The sequence below is a fragment of the Aphelocoma coerulescens genome, chromosome 3 (genome assembly GCF_041296385.1).
Source record: "Aphelocoma coerulescens isolate FSJ_1873_10779 chromosome 3, UR_Acoe_1.0, whole genome shotgun sequence".
Taxonomy (NCBI): Eukaryota; Metazoa; Chordata; class Aves; order Passeriformes; family Corvidae; genus Aphelocoma; species Aphelocoma coerulescens.
The window spans coordinates 74,887,440-74,904,219 of NC_091016.1; the positions used below are offsets into that span (position 1 = coordinate 74,887,440).

At 39.4% G+C, this 16,780-nt stretch overlaps 1 protein-coding gene across 1 annotated transcript in view; it reads left to right on the plus strand.

Moving 5' to 3' along the window:
• Nucleotides 1–16,671, plus strand: part of MCM9 (minichromosome maintenance 9 homologous recombination repair factor) — a 48,734-nt gene extending 32,063 nt beyond the window's left edge. Inside the window, exons 8-13 of the mRNA XM_069010900.1 lie at nucleotides 2,258–2,432; nucleotides 4,692–4,894; nucleotides 5,926–6,129; nucleotides 7,601–7,683; nucleotides 12,961–13,106; nucleotides 14,450–16,671. Coding sequence (XP_068867001.1) covers nucleotides 2,258–2,432; nucleotides 4,692–4,894; nucleotides 5,926–6,129; nucleotides 7,601–7,683; nucleotides 12,961–13,106; nucleotides 14,450–15,974 — 2,336 coding nt within the window. The 3' untranslated portion in view covers nucleotides 15,975–16,671. The remainder of the gene's footprint in view (nucleotides 1–2,257; nucleotides 2,433–4,691; nucleotides 4,895–5,925; nucleotides 6,130–7,600; nucleotides 7,684–12,960; nucleotides 13,107–14,449) is intronic.
• Nucleotides 16,672–16,780: the final 109 nt, after the last annotated feature.

Below are 16,780 nucleotides of genomic sequence, written 5' to 3' on the forward strand. Positions count from 1 at the left end.
TAAAGAAGCTCTGTATGTCAAGACAAAAAACTGGTTGCAACTAGAGCTCCTTTTAAAGTTTTATTTAACCTTATTTATAAAAGGGAAGATTGACAAGTATTTAAAAGAATCCTAAGTGGGTTTTTATATTCTAAGAGTGTGCAGTATTGTATAAACAGCAACTGCAATGCTGGCTGCTTGGGAAGAGTGAAAAACTACTCTTAGTCCTGCACTCATGATGAAATTGTTCCCAACACCTCCCAGAACAAGCACCTTTGCTGTCAGAATGCACAAAACTAGTCTAATCAAACAGGAAGGTGCACTGGGCTTTCGACATCCCCTAAATAAGCATGAAAGCAGTAGTTCACTTGCAGGCTAAACCATCTTGCCCATGGGGCTCCACCATGTGCCATGGGGTACTTCCAGTGTGGGGACATTTCAGCTCTTTGGTTTTTTGTTATGCTTTGTTTGGTGGGGTTTTTTTCCTGTTTCTGTGCTGATTGTGCTGGGTGCTGGTGGGGTCCCAGGTGCCAGAAGCATCCCTAGCTCAGGGCAGTGGGGCTGGCAGTGGTGCCAGCCTCGTGAGCCTGACCCTGCAGCCCACGGCAGCGACCTCTTGGCCGATGGCAGCATGCTGGGATACGGCACCTTGCTGGCTGGGGAGCCCCCTGAGCCAAGCAGGGTTTGCTGGTGGGGTGCTGGGTGCCCCGGGTGGGACAGGCTGTCTGCATGGCCCCGAGTGCTGCTGCTGGAGAGGCCACTGAAGATGGGCTGTGCAGGGAACCAAGCGTGCCTGTCACACGGCCCTGCTGCCAGGGAGCCATCCCCTTCCTCCATTTGTAGAGGGCTTGGGTACCCTGAAGAGCTATGAGACAGGACATTTTGCCCGTGCAGCAGCACTGCCAGTGAGAGGGCCCTGTGTGGAGCAGGGGAAGCCATCTTGTGTAGTGGCAGGAGCCTGAAGCGAGGCCATCTCATGGCTGCCATGCATAGAGCACAGCGCGGAGCAGAGTGACACAGCACTGCAGTGCCAGTGATGTCCCTCACGGCTCCAGGGGGAGAGCAGAAAGTGCCACAGCTTGGGGGGTGCGAGTTGTGTACCCCCACCACAGAAGACAGAGAAATAAATGCGCAGCCAGGCTCTAGTACCGCCTAGTACTTTGTGTTTCTATAATTCTGCTGTATGATTGACTGCCCACGTTGTTCGGCACACAGTCCAGGAAAACCAAGAAAGATTGGGCATGGTGGAGGAGATTCCTTACTACAAGCTGAAGTACATATGTTATCAGGAAGCATTTAATTCCAATAATTTTTTGCTGGCCATTTGCAAACAAATGGGTACTGTGGTGGGCTGCACAGTGATGAAAAGGTCTTTGCAGCCTTGAACCAAATGGTGAGGCAGGGGGGATTCTTGTGCAGGTTTTGCCATAGAATTGCAGGAGATTTTAGGCTGGTTGCAGCTTGTCAACTACTAGGATATTTTGAGCTGAACACTGGAGTGAAAAAGAAGGGCTAAAGATAGAGAAGAATCTGGGAAATAGGGAATAGAGGAATTGGAGGGAGCTGCACATACTTGCTAATGAGTGGTTGTTTCTACAGTTGTGCAGGGTTTTTGACTTGCCATCCGCCCAGTGTTGTATGACGTGTAGATTTACTGGAAAACTTTTTTTTTTAATTTCTTTCCCCATTTCATCCTTGGTCATCTTTGGATTTTCATTTTTGTTTAATACTTAGAGGAAACCAAAAACTCATAAAGAAATTTAATTTCTTTTGTTTAAAGGAAGAATTTGACTCCACTTTCTGGGGCCATGAGTTAAATGAAAATTGAAATATATTTTTCTTTCCAAACTTTGCTTTGCAGCTCCAAAGTTTCTGTCTGTTTTAATAGCTGATGAGGAGGAGTACCTGAATGGGTCCATTCCATAATTTTGCAATCTTTGTGTTTGCCCCAATTTTCAGTATGATCTTCCAGATCTAGTCCTTGTACCCTAATCTCTTTTGTTTGTTTAACAAAGTCCTAAAACAAGTAACAATCCAAGTGTGGGAAGCTTAACAGAATCTGCTTCACAGCTCCAGGATAACCTACCTCAACACTAGTGGGATTGCTTGCTGGTAGCTGTAAAGTGAGTTAAGTTACGTGGTAGAGGTACATGATGGAGCATCCCTGCTGGTTTGCCCTCTGTCCATGGCTCAAGTCACTGTGCTGGGCCCCTTTATTTCACTCAAGTTCACTCCTGCATTTTAAGGAAGAGACTGACTGAAGTATTTGATTCTTCAGGTTTGACAGTGACTGCTGTGAAGGAATTTGGGGAGTGGAATTTGGAAGCTGGAGCACTGGTGCTTGCAGATGGAGGCCTTTGTTGTATTGACGAGTTCAATAGTATCAAAGAACATGACAGAACCAGTATCCACGAGGCAATGGAGCAACAAACCATCAGTGTTGCTAAGGCAGGGTAAGTAGTATGTTAGCATATGTGAGAAAGCAACGTGAGATTTTTCTCTTGTACTTACAGGTTGGAGGGTTGCTGATTAAATATCTGTTTTCTTCATTGTACGTAATAGTTTTGTTCTCAGCAGTATTCCTAAACTGGACAAGTCAGCATTTCAAAGGACAGTGCACTGGACCAGAGGCTGCAAGCAATCAGAATAAATAAACACCCTCTTCACTGCTGGGTTTTCAATCTACTGCTATAGGCCAGGGCACTTTCCTACAAAGACTTGGCATCCTTTTTCTTGTCCTTTGCTGCAAGTGGTCATAATGATCATTGTGAAATGAGGAGCTTTGTTACTTTTTTGGTTGCAACTCAGAAAGTAGGGCTTCATTTTTCCAAAACCACAAAATCACAGAATCATTAAGTTTAGAAAAGACCTCAAAGATCATCAAGTCCAGCCTGTGATTGATCACCACCTTGTCAACTAGACCATGGCACTAAGTGCCGTGTCCAGTCAGTTCTTGAACGCCTTCAGGGATGGTGACTCCACCACCTCCCTGGGCAGTCTGTTCCAATGCCTGAACACCCTTTCAGTGAAGAAATTCTTCCTGAAGTCCAACCTGAACCTCTCTTTGCACATCTTGAGGCTATGTCTTCTCGTCCTGTAAAATCCAATAATATTGCTTAGTAACCAAAGCACATCAAGAGATTTCCAGGCTGCTGTATTTCCCAAGAGATTTCCAGGCTGCTGAATTTTATATGTTGGGTATGGCATAAATATAAACTCCTGCTTACTTAAAGTTCCCCCCTTTCCTTTTTTCAAAGTAGTGTGTGTTCAAATCTGCTATTCCCCCCACTATCGCCACCCACCACTTGGGTCTTTGAGCTCACATTTCAATTTGTCAATCATATGCAGCTCCTCTCCAGGCCCAAATTATTTCCTGGCTGCTATTGCTGAAACCTCTGCTACTCAAAAGGCATCACTCTTTCCATATTCCTTTGTGTCACCTTCCACTCAGCTCTTGCTTCAATGACATCTTGGCTTTTCTAACTGGTCATGTCCTTCCCTTATTCTGAGTGTCTCCATCCTCTTTGTCAGACAGTGGACAAATAATCACAGAATATTCTGAGTTGAAGGGAACCTACAAAGATCATCAAGTCCAGCTCTGAAGTGAATGGCATAAATGGGGATCGAACCCACAACTGTGGTGTTCTTAGCACCATGCTCTTACCAACTGAGATAATCTCAGGGTCGTGTTGCTCTCACCTGGGTGATTATCAGCTTTGGCTAGCTGGGCACAAATACGGTCAATGTGGTCCTGTCTCCTTAGTAAGACAGGGACATATTTCAGCTGAGTTCCTTGTTACAGTTGTTTGGGTTTGATAGACCCAAACACAGTTTGCTAACTTGCACATGTATCCTCAGTTGCTCACTTTTAAGGACTACATCGAATGAGGATTTTTTGAGTAGTAACTTAGCACACATAGGTTAAGCACCTTCTTAATTTAGGTCTTATTTTGGTGCATGGAAGATAAGTTTGTTTCCTGTTGGGTATAATCTAGTGGAAGGTCTGTGGTCCTTCCTCTCAGTTACAGAAGAACTTTGGACCTGAGGCAGCAGTTACTCAGGAGCTGACTAGAAATAGCTCAGTGGCAAACCAAAGTTAGAATGCTTCTGCTGCTGCCTTACCCAAAAGGAGTGCATTTGGACTAGAAGAGTAAAAATAATCTCTCCCCACATCTACAAGCACATGCTAGGACACCATGGTTAAGAGAGGAAAACGGCTGTTTCAGTTTGATGTGGCTGCCACCACTGTTTACTTGGGTTCATATTCATGTTTACACACAGGAATAAAACATACATTTATGTCACATTTTATTTTACTCTCTTAAAAGGTGAATTAAGCTAAAGCGTTACTTTGCAGCATTCAAAAGTGTTTCTATACTGTATAAACCCACAAAGTAATAATTATTTCTGAGAAGTAGTGTTGGTTTTCACTATTTAAGGATCTAGCTATATATAGACATTATTTGTGGCAATGTTGGTTGGTGACTTTTGGTATCCAGATCAGTGTCTGTTTAGTTGTTATTCTCCGACTGAAAAATACTGTACATATAATAAATATTAATACAATAATTGTGTACATTGTTTAGCTCTTGTGGTCTTTCAAGACAAGATGTGCTCTTTATAGCATAAAACCACAAAAGTTTTTAAACACTTGGAATAATTTTCCCTATCCAGTTTAATTCAACCATAATGTTCACCATACCATTCTCTAGCTTGGTGTGCAAGCTTAACACGAGGACAACTATCCTGGCAGCAACAAACCCAAAAGGCCATTATGACCCCAATGAGTCTGTCTCTGTCAACATAGCTCTTGGCAGTCCCCTGTTGAGCAGATTTGACCTGGTCTTAGTATTGTTAGATACGAAGAATGAGGAATGGGACCACATAATTTCATCCTTCATCTTGCAAAATAAAGGTAAGAGTAGTCTTTTTAAATCATAAAGTGTTTTGTTGGAGGTTTTTTTTGTTGGTTATTTTCTGGTTTTGTTGTTTGTTTGTTTGGGGGCAGGGTGTTCTGTTTTTTTTTTATTTCCCTCCATTTTTTAGTTTGTTATTCTTGAGTCTTTCAAATTAATCAGTGTTTACATTTTTGTCGTCGTGGTTTTCTGCTGTATGGTTGTTCTTCAAGTAGGAGTAAGACAGAGATCACTAATTAATTAAGAGGGGTGAGCTGAGAACACTCTACTTTTACTCTGGGATCATTTACAAGAGATTTCAGGCCAGACTGCTCCGTAAGTGGATTGTTTCCATCTCACACCTTTACAGTGCTTGATCTGCAGATCCTAAATGCCTTGCAACTGTACTTGCTGTTAATGGGAAACTTAATTTATGCTGAGCAGATCAGAAATGCATGTGTTGCTGGGCTCAAAGAATGAACAATAGCATTCCCCATGTGGAGCTTTGTGCTCTGGAATGAGGGAAGGCAGGGTGATTTGATTTTGACCAGCCCCTTCCCCATCCATGTCAAGGAACATGGCTTTGATCCCCTTTACAGAAGAAGTGGTTAGAGGAAACGTCTTCAGCTAGCTTCCTTCCCTTTCTAGAATATTTCCCTACAAAAAATGTTCAGAATATGGCAGGTAAGTGTTGGCTCCAACAGAATAGGTAAAACAGCCAGCATACACTCATGTAGCATTTTTCATTTTAAGGAGTTCCAAAGCACTTGGCACTGCCTGTACCATCTGGTGGGCAGTGAGGCTGACAGCAGTTCTATAGAAATTACTGGAGGCTTTACTGTGGATTTTGATACGGGAGGGATTGGATGGTGTGTAAAATTCTGCACTGGAATTCGACCAAGTCTGTGAGGACTAGTGTACAGACCAGCCAGTATGCCTCAGAAGTACAGTAATGTGTCTTTCATAGTCACCTGTCTATTTAACAGGAGTTCTTGGGAAGAAGCTTGATGTCTGTTGTTATAGAATTACTGACAAGGATGTTGTAACGCAGGCTGCCCAAGCAAATCAGAAAAGCTCTGGAGCATGGAAAGGATGAAAACCTACTTCTGCCTTATAAAAAGCATACAGCCAAAATTGTCTGATGAGAGCAACTTGATCCTTGTTCGCTACTATCAAATGCAGCGTCAGAGTGACTGCAGGAATGCTGCCCGCACCACCATCCGCCTGTTAGAGAGTCTGATACGCCTTGCAGAAGGTAAGGCCCTGGCATTTTTATTTTTAGGCTAACAATTAACCTTTATGAAATGAATAGAACAGTATAATTATAGCCAGTAACAGCTTTTCCATGGAGGTGGGGATAGGTGATTCTTGTATTGTTTTATCCTTCTCATCTAAAGAGCCTCAGGGCTAGAGATTCTGAATGTGAGAAAGGGTGTTACATTTAGACTATCAAAAGCAGTTTTAATTTTGACATTCTCATGTATATAATAAAAATTAAAACCTCTAGAAGAAGTCACATTCAAGAGAAAAATCTCAGAGATTGTGTGTCTTTATGAAAGGCAATCTCAGGATTTACTTGGTTCCATTTGAGTCAAATATTTGCTTCTACTATGAAATTAATATAACATAAAATTAGCGTATTTTTTTCTTAAGTATCAATAATCCTAAAGTTAATAGCACATAAAAGATAACATATTTTTTGTTTCCTGAAGTATAAGTAATCAAGACCATATTTTGCCATACAACTTAAAAATTTCCATCTCTGTGTTCAAGTCATATTTCATTTATAGGAAAAACCCAAAGGAAGCAGTATGTCTCTGTCTTAACATGGTTTTATTTTATAAAATGGCTTATCAAATATTTTCAGGATGAATTTAAAAGAATGTACTGTATTTTGTTTAGCAAGCATAAATGACAGTGTAGTGCCTCCTACTTTAGATGTTTATGTTTGGTTCTCCATTTTGGGGGAAAGGCATTCTCCATTGAAGTGAAAGACATTCCTAACTTTTTGAGATACACATGTAATTTTCACATTCAGTGTTTCTTCCCTTCTTATCAGTTCATGAGATTGGGGCTTTTAGTAGGATTTTGTTGTTTCAAAGTATTACTTGGATGATATTAACTAACCTATCTTTCTATTGCTAAATAAGAACTGAGCGTGTTTCCATGGCCATTACGAAAAAGGTTTCATATTGTAAATTATTTGCATTATATCTATTTACAAAAAACACTTTTATTTTGCTGACTGAAGAAAGAGAACGAAGAAAAAATAAAGCTGTTGTAGAGGAAAGCATTTTAAATAATATCAAATCTGTGACACAGACCAGGTAGAGGAATACATTTTTTTCTGACCTGTGATGAAAATTAGACCTTATTTTTTACTTTATGGTGATGACATGTACCTATGTAGATAAGTATGTTTCATATCACACTCTTTGTTGTGATATCCAGCATTTTAAATTTTTTAACTGTAGAATTTTAAGTATCTTTATTCTATCACTGTAACTGCAATTTGAAAATTACACCTTATTGTTTGCTAGAAAAACTAATCCTTCCAGTTTCTGTTGAAATTAACACTGAAATCAAAATTATTATATTTATGTTTAAGTTATGCCTATGCATGAGTGTTTGAGGGCTGAAGAAATTTGAAGAAGTATCTTGTTCCTTCTTGTACAAAAAATTGGTTTTTGACTTTGGTAACACTTGCACCCATTTATTTTTGATAGCTCATGCCCGGTTGATGTTTAGGGATACTGTGACTTTGGAAGATGCTGTTACTGTGGTATCAGTGATGGAATCTTCTATGCAGGTAAGTTTTCTTGCAGACATTGCCATTGCTGCAACACCACATTTAAGGGATTCAGTTTTACATGTAGACATGTGTCAGCTCCCTTCTCTTTGGAAAGGATTTTATAGACTCATGCAAAGTACGTAATCAGAGACCTTGACAAGTCTTTTTTAGTCCATCTTGATTGTTAAAATCCTTAAACATAGATTATGCTGAAAAATCTGGATTAGAATAAAGTCCTGCTACCTTTTTTTATGGACCAGTCTAAGTGAAGTTTTGGCCTAGTATTGGCTTTTGGTAATCTACATTTTAAAGACATTTTGAGGCAGAAACTGTGTGTATATCACCGTGTTTAATAGCTTCTGATGGGTTTTTGTTCCATGATGTTACATAGTCACTCATTAATTAGGTATGAGAGAACCAAATCATTTTTTGGAGCAAGTTCAAACAGTTGCCAAGACCTGCAATTTATTTAGCCATTAAATAATTTTTAACTATGTTGGTAGTAATTGTTAAAACTCAGAACATTTAGAAGACTAATTTTATTCTTAGAAACCTTAAAATTCCAAAACTTTGCTTGGACTGAAAATCACACATTCCAATTATCACATGGATTTATGTAATGTTTCTACTCAAAAAGGCATTGAAAAAATGTGGAAGGCTAGATTTTAGTTTAATATTATTATTAGGATGTTGAAAAAGCAGCACATTTAGAATTAGTAAAAGAAACGTAAATCTGATAGAAGGGGGTTCTTAAGTAGAAATGTGGAAAATAATATAGACACTATTACTTCAGACAGAATATTTTTAAGAGAAATAAATCTTCATGCTTTGGAGTAGGAAAAAAATTACCATAAGCAGATTATCCAAAGTTTTATGCATGGGAGTTTTTAGCACATCTGAAATGTTTGGGTTTGGCTCTGTCAGAGATGGTGCACTCCGCTGCTCAGCTGACTGGTCTGATCCAAAATGGCATTTCCTATGTTCCTGTACAGGTCGATTTGAATATTTTCAAATCAAGACAATTTTATATAGCACCCATTAGTTCAATGGGCCTGAAAGACCTTTGTAGGAGTAGATATGCTCCTTTTTTTGGAGACAAAGCTCTTCAGGGTAGATGCACAAAGTCACATATGGCAGGTAGACACTTGTGATCTCTCTTGTCCTTTCAGTGAGAGTTGAGAGACTAATTGCAGTTTGTGCCACAGATAATCTATTGCACAACATTGCAAATGGAATTTATCTCAAAAATACTACAGGGCCTGACCTTATTAAATAGGAAAAGATTATTTCACTGTCTGCTGCAATTCATCTTGCACTGTTTTGAAGAGCTCAGCTTTTCAATGACAGCACTGCATCGGAGTTAAAGTATGAAGCTGTTGAAACTGCAGGAAATACGACATAAGTCTTCATTAACTGTAATTAAACCTGTAATTAACTAGATGGAAAATTGATGGGACCATGGTTTCAAAGTAATATGGTTTTGGGCATAAGAACTCTGAAATACTAATTTTTTTTTTTTTTTGTAACAGATCAAAAAGTGAAACATATGTATATAATAATAATGAATGTGTATTTTCCCCTGTGTGTCTCTCTACCTGATCAGCACAAGTAAATGTAAAAGAATTGTTTTAACTGTGGGTCAATGTTTCATTTTTATACAGTCCTGCCCTCAAGGGCTGCAGGTTGACCTGGCCAGGGTCAACCCACTACATTGTATAACAAGTTTTTGTCTAATAAGAGTCAGTGAGAAATTTGCCTGAATTATGACTGCAGATTACCTGGGAGTGCTTGGTATGCTTACTATCTTTGCTCCACTCTTAGCTTCTTATGAGCAAGTAAGCAAACATGTTCATTTTTGAAGTAGTTTCACTGAAGTAGTTTCTTTTTGAAGGAAGTGATTTGTTTTATTAAAAAAAGATGGAAGTAGCATGCAAAAGTTTATTTTCAGAGACAGATTCCTTCTCTAGAAAAAAAACCCCACAACATTTTGTACAGATACATCCTGTGTTTCCTGCCTAATTGTCAGTCTCTAGAATGAGGTTGTAAATGAGGGAGTGCCAGTGTCATTCTGGAAGGACTGGTTGCCACCTTTTAGTTCAGCAAACTCCATCTTTAACACTGTCTTTGCAACTTCTACAATAAGTCAGTTCTTGCCAGTATAAAATTAAAGTTCACAGTTCTCCTGTGACTGGGTATTTCTTGTGAGCTCTCTTGAGAAGGAAGACTATCACATTTTCATCTCCAACCTACTTCATTGGAGTTTTTTGTTTGTTTTGCCCTCTAATTCACCTTTATATTTCTCTTTCCTACTTCATCTTTGTGAGCATATTCCAAAGCCCCCTGGCTTGCTCTTTTCTTTGCCTCATTTTTTCTTGCTAGTATTGTTTCCTTCCTTCTCTTGGTCCTGTTTCCATCCTTGTTTTATTCTCTTTCCAATCCCTCTCCTTTCAGTCCTTTTTATAATTTGTCTTCCCATCCCTAGTCATTTTACACCTTTCCTTTCCACTGACTTTCCCTGTAATATTTTCTCTCTCTGTTTTAGATCCTCTGCCCTCAGTTTACAGTGGTTTTGTCATATGGTTTCCTTCCTCTACTCAAAATGATATCTCAGAATCTCAGAGGGGCAGATATCTCAGAGACGTGAGCACCAGCACAGGACTGAAACTTCACAGATATCTTAAATTCACTTAGAATTTCACATGCACATAGTATTTAAAAGAAGCTCCTTGTGATGGCCATGAAAGGGATTGAAATGTCAGTGAGTGCAAGACATTATTGTAGCCCGTGGCTCTGTATCTCAGGATATACAACCACGTTGTCATCTTTTTTTCCACTGGGTCCTTAGGGGACAGGTTGACAGTACTCAGTCCGAAAGCAACTATCTTTTGTCAGTGTTTTGCTCAATATTTTGTTTATTACCTGCTGTTCTAAAGGTAATATTCTCAGTTTCGTAACATATTTTTCTTTGGAATTCATCTCCAGTGGCCTTGAATATTTCAGAAATATCAATTCACTGCGTCTTCACGCAGTCCTTGCGAAGTGATGGGACGGTGCTACTCCTCTGATCTGGAGCTGAATTATGTACAGTCCAGAAGAAATGGTCCACTAGAGCATACCCATGAGAGATGGTTGGGGCCCCAGTTTCAGAATAGTAACACTTTGACTGTTTGAGCACATTTCCTGTTGCCTGCAATTTCCTTCTGTGCACGCACCACATCAGGATTCCACTTAGAGATTTATTTTCTTTCTTTACTTAACTGGCTCTTTCTGAATCACAAAAACTGGAACATAGCATCAGAGATAGAATCTGGTCCTCCTTATCTGCTTTTAATTGTTGTAACCAAGAGACTGAGTCCCTGCCTCATTGTCTATGAACCTTCCAGTTCCTGAAGCAAATACAGCAGAGGGGTGGGTTCTGCAGGAGCCTTTTCCATGCCAAGAGACTGGTGCTTCCATGTGGAACAGATCTATTGTGTTCCTGAAGTGATGGGTGAAAAAATCCCCAAGTGGTAACTTCAGTGGGATGCATTAAAGGTTGCATGGACAGCCTTAATTTTAGCACATTGTAGTTTTAGAGAGCTTTAATTAACCACAGAGTGATGTTTTTCAATGTAATATTTTAACATTGCAAAATGGTGGAACCAGAAATTACCACAATTGAAAACGTGTAATCCATGTGATGCCATAGGTAGCAATTTCTGGATCTAGAGACTTCATTGACTTTTGGTATTGTATCTGTGAGGAATGAGACAACTCTTTGTAGAAATTAAAACAATTTATTAAAACAGAAAAATTGAAAAATTGCAAAAACTAACAAAATATAAAAATTTGGGATCCTAGTGGCTCAGGAGGTATGCCCCAGGAGCGCAGGGATTCAGGAGCTTTAGGCTTAAAGCAGCTCTGAACCTCAGGTAGAGAAAAAAAAACTTGCAGTCTAGGCTGGTCAAAAAGAAATCTATTTCTAAAAGCCCCTAAAAAGGGGTAGGTTTCTCCAGCACTGCCTTAGCAAGCTGGAGAGGAAGTGAGAATGAGAGAGCGTGTCTGTCTTTTGCTCCCTTTTATAGCTTTTGCTCCGCCCACAGTCCGCCCACAGCCCACCCCTTTGGTTCAAGGTGATTGGTGCTCTCCCTTTGACAGACCATCTCTGTCCACCAATGGCTCCTCCTGGTCAGAGGGGTGATATTAGTTGAGACAAGGGTGAGGTGCCTACAGGGTACGGCCATGGGGGCTGGGCTGTCCGTTGCAACTGGGGTTTTTTAAAATCTGCCTTGAAACCAAGATACAAGTAAAACATAAAAAAAATACATCCAACACATCTTAAAACACTTGTAAAAGTATACAGTAAACACAGGAAGACCATAAAAACTTGATTAGTGTACCTGGGCTGATGGGTTAATTTTAACATTCAATTTAAAAATGTTAAACTCAAAATTAATTAAAACACTTAATATGCAAAGACCAAGCACAAATAGGGATTTCATGTATGACAGTATCCATGGCACTTGACACACATCTGGTTCATTAGTTGTATTGAGCTTTATAGATTAGACAGGAGTGGTAAATACTAACTAATCTGTGGCAAAATAGAGGGTTTGTGGTGTGAGGTGTTTTTTTCCAAAGAGCAATTAACTTCAGAGCTATTCTAGATTATTTGTTGTGGAACAAATCACTGTGCAGATGCTCTGTTCCAAATAAAGACTGCTTCATTTTACAAGGCACAGCAAAAATTGTCCCATATTAAAATCACTTACAATTCACTGGAATTATTCACAAATAGTAAGTTACTCTTAAAGTGCTATTCAGAAATATTTCTGTCCCAAAAAATTTACGCTGTGTTGACAAGCCTTAATGCACAGGTCTTTTCCTTTAGGAAATTAGGCAAAGCTAATGAAAACTTCTAGCGGTCAGAACTTCTTCAGTTAAAAAAGTTCTTCACATGGGCACAATTTTTACAAGGTATTTGGAAAACATCTTTAATCCTAATTTTTGTTTTTAGTCAGAATATTCTCAAGCTTTAGGTGGACTTCCCATTCCATGTGTCAATAAAAATAAACAAGTATGAGTAGACTGCAGGCTTGATCATGTAATTGCTTTATGTTTATGAGCAATTTTGACCATGTGAGCAGATCTAATAGGATTATTTGTGTGGATACAGTTAGCAAATATTTGCTACCTTAAGCTGTAAAATATCTAAGGGAGAATTTCAGATAACATAGTCGCTGTTGTTTAAATTTGGTGGTTAATAATAAAGGTAGTTTCCCATTTTTATTTTTTAAAATCTCTTTGGTGCCATAGGGGGGTGCACTTCTCGGAGGCATCAATGTCTTACACACCTCATTTCCAGACAATCCAATGGAGCAGTACCGAACACAGTGTGAAATCATATTGGAGCGGCTGGAGCTGAAAGATCTTCTGCATAAAGAGCTACGAAGACTTGACAGGTACAGATACACAAAGTAACAAACTAATTCAGATGGGAAACAGAATTTGTTTCACAATAGTATCTGGAGAGGGTCTAAAAATAGTCTGACATTGGGAAGGGACTCGTTCTTTAGAGGACATGGATAATCAGGGAGATTGTTTTAAAGTAGCATTCTGAGATCATCACAAGATCATTTCTGCCTCTGGGTTATGGAATTTACAAATATTTTAATGAGTTCCCAACTCATATGTGAATATTATGCTCAGATAAGTTTCAAAAGTGCTACTCAGTCAAAATGCTAGATTCTATAGCTGAGCAAATAATTTTGTAGAACCTTTTGTTACTTGTTTGGTAAAATACAGCAGATGTGCTTCATGATTTTTTAAGCTGCCTTTTGTGTTGGGATTGTCAGGATCCTTCCCTTTCTGTTAATGAAAAATGTAAGCCTGAATCAAGGTTCTGTAATTTTGGGTGATTTTTTCTTTTTTACATGCTGGAATTTTCACTGTCACATCTCTAGTTTCCAGCTCACTGCAGTAATCTTTGGGAAACCTATTTTTTGTTATTAATTGAAAACTTTTAATGCACTGAGCCTGAGAGAAAAACCCTAGAATTGGAAGGAAATAAAAGTTAAAAAAAACAACCCACATTTTCTTCCTGCAATGAGATTAGGCTTTAAAGAAACTTGTATTTTCTTACTGTTAAATGAAGATAAAAGATTAATGTTGTTGAAACTAATGGAAATAGCTGGGAGAATTCACTTTTCCTTTGAATATTTTTGAGACTTATTTTGCAACCTGTAGTAATGATGTGTTAACCACAGAGTCAACAGAAACAGATGAAAGTTGACATGTTAAGTACATAGTGATTATGAGAGAAACTCAACAACCACTATGCCAAGTAATACCTAGGTTTTCCATTCCAATAACTCATTTGAGACTTTACCTGGCTCAGGATAAGATTTAAGTAGGTTCCTGTTCTAGAAGATAGAGTTACAGAATATATAAAATCTGTAGAGGACTCTAGCAATGGTTGTAAGTAGTGCAAAGCTTGTGTTTAGTTTGGTTTTTTTCCTGTTTGGTTTCCCAAGGAAATGCAGTTTAGGTGGTTGCTTTCTCTGTCCATCTGCCTGTCTTCTACTAGGGACACTAAATCCTGCCACTCACTGTTGAAGGTGCTGAAAGATGACAGACTGCAACACCAGCTTTCAGAGCTGTATGTGAAACTTAATAACATACTTTTGTGACCTACATTTTTTGTAGCTTTCCATCAGTCATGCATATTATGTATCAGTAATACAATGAAGAAAGAAAAAGGAAGAAAATTAATTTACTATTGTTTAATTTTTTTTTCATTGTATAGATTGCAAAAGGAAAACTCGTGCCAGCAGCAGCCTGAAGAAACAAATTTCAGTACTACCACGAGGTGCTTGAATGATGATGCATTTGGGCAGTCAAAGCAAAGATCTCAGTCAGAACCTTCAAATCAAGAAGAGGATAACTCTGGGCCACGGACACCTTTGCTTGAAGGCAGCTGTGAAGGGAATATTCATCCAGAACCCTTGTGCAACCCAGCACAGGGTAATAACAAAAATACAAACAGCCTGGCATGGTTTGACAGCCTGGAAGAGAGCAGCATTGATACTGAAGAAAATTCTCAGAAATCGTCTCCAGTGCCCAAGATATCTCCAAATAACTTGGCTTCAAAAACCTCAAGCTCTGAAGAAAGATTTGCTTCAATACCAAGGAAGCAAAATGGATTAAGAGAGTCACTAGCAGCTGTGGATCTGCATGCTCCTCTGAAACAAAAAGGCACAGTTTCCAAGTTAAGCAGGAAAAGGAATGAAGAATACAACTGTTCTTCTTCAGAAGATAGTATTGCAGACCCAGCACCAAGTGCTAGTGTGCTGGATTCAGTTATTAGACAAGATGCTTCTAGAAGCTGGCGGAGGCTGCACATGGAGAAGTCACATGGATTCTTTACAAGTACACAGGACCCCAAGGCAAAGGCCCTTCCTTCAGTATTACCTGCCTCTGGCCAGCTAGATCTTTCAAGTGATGCAGATTCTCTGCTAGGACAAGAGAACAGCATATCAGTAGCAGCAAAAAGTGCAACAATTTCCATGAGAAAAAGAAGTAAAGATCAAGTAGTGAAGGAAACAAAGGTAGTAAGTTCCCATGAGCAAGACAGTGAAAGTCCCCCAGTTGCTAAACTAGCTAAATTTTCTTTCAGACCAAGGACAAAGCTTGGTCATTCTTCAGAGAAGACAAATGAAGAATTTTCTCTTTTTCAGAGTGAAACTACTTTTAAGCCAGGAGAGCAGCTCCAGGGAGAGCAGCTCCAGGGAGAGCAGCTTCCAGAAGAATGCTGCCCACCTGAGAAAAGTAAGATGACATTGACTCGCTTAGGAAAATGTCATTTGGAAAAAGGATCAATTAATAATAAAGGAAAAGAAGAGCAGCAGAGTTGGGCCTTAGGGAAAGAGGTCAGAGAAAGTGCAACGATACGCTCTGATATCAGTTTTGATGCTGCGTCACCTCCACCCACTGAGAAGAAAAGGGAGGGAGAGGAGAAACTTGGTGGTCCGAGCACAGGGAAGGTGCGCTCCAGCACATTAGCCAAGCTGTCGACGTTCTCCTTTGTGTCACGTCCTGAGGCAAAATCAGAAACCTCACCTGCCGTTAAGAATGACACCAACAAGGAAAGCCACAGCCCATTGCTGAAGGTACCCGTGAGCAATCCTAGCAAAAGAAAGAGTTTTGCATTGGGAAATTCTAGTAAAGTCAGCATGGCCACAAAGACATCTCTCTTCTCCATAGCAGAGCTGGATGATGCAACATTAGATTTTGACTGGGATGAAGAGGTTAGGAAAAATCCAAGGACATAACATGTATATCCTCCCAATTATTTAACATGCAGTTCTTCTGAATCTTCACCCTTCTATCAGTTGTATCCATGGTTTTCAAAGTGTTTCATAGAATCACCCTGGACCTGTGAATGTACTTTCTTTAAGGGCCATATGCTTTACATAAACAAGGACTGCGTGTGCTGCAGGCCCGATTTGGCTTTTAGTTTTCTAAACACTTCCCAAGGCTGTTTATGTCAGTTCACTGGTTTGGTTGAACTGATGAACCCTAAAGACTTGTATAACTATGTTTGTGTGCCCAGAGTGAGTGATCTTGCAGAAGAGCAGGCTTAATTGACTTTATCCTTTATTTCATGTAATGGTTAGGACTACACATGATTCAGATTGTCCTTCCAAGTGACTGTGCCACTTTAGAAAAATGATGGTGCTCAAGCTATGTCATTATGTTTTGTTCATCTCTATGTGCTGTTTGTCTCCTCATAGTTACTAATATTGTGATCTATCATCATGCTATGGTGTTTCTGTATTATCAGTATCATGACAATTTTGCTTCATCTCTGATTACTGTGCTCCTTGTCACACAGCTGATGTTGAAAACATGGATTGAGAGCTTTTTTGTCTGTTTTTTAGTTTTGGTTTTAAATACACTGGTTCAGGTATCTGTATCTGTATTCTGGATCATTTTATCAAAACCCAACTCTTTAATAAACACACAGTTCTCCACTGCAGAGACAACGAATTTCAGGTGATTGAATGGGAGTCATCAGTAACCAGGGTAACTTTAATGCAGGCATTAAGCCCTGGCAGATAAACTACACTTCAAACCT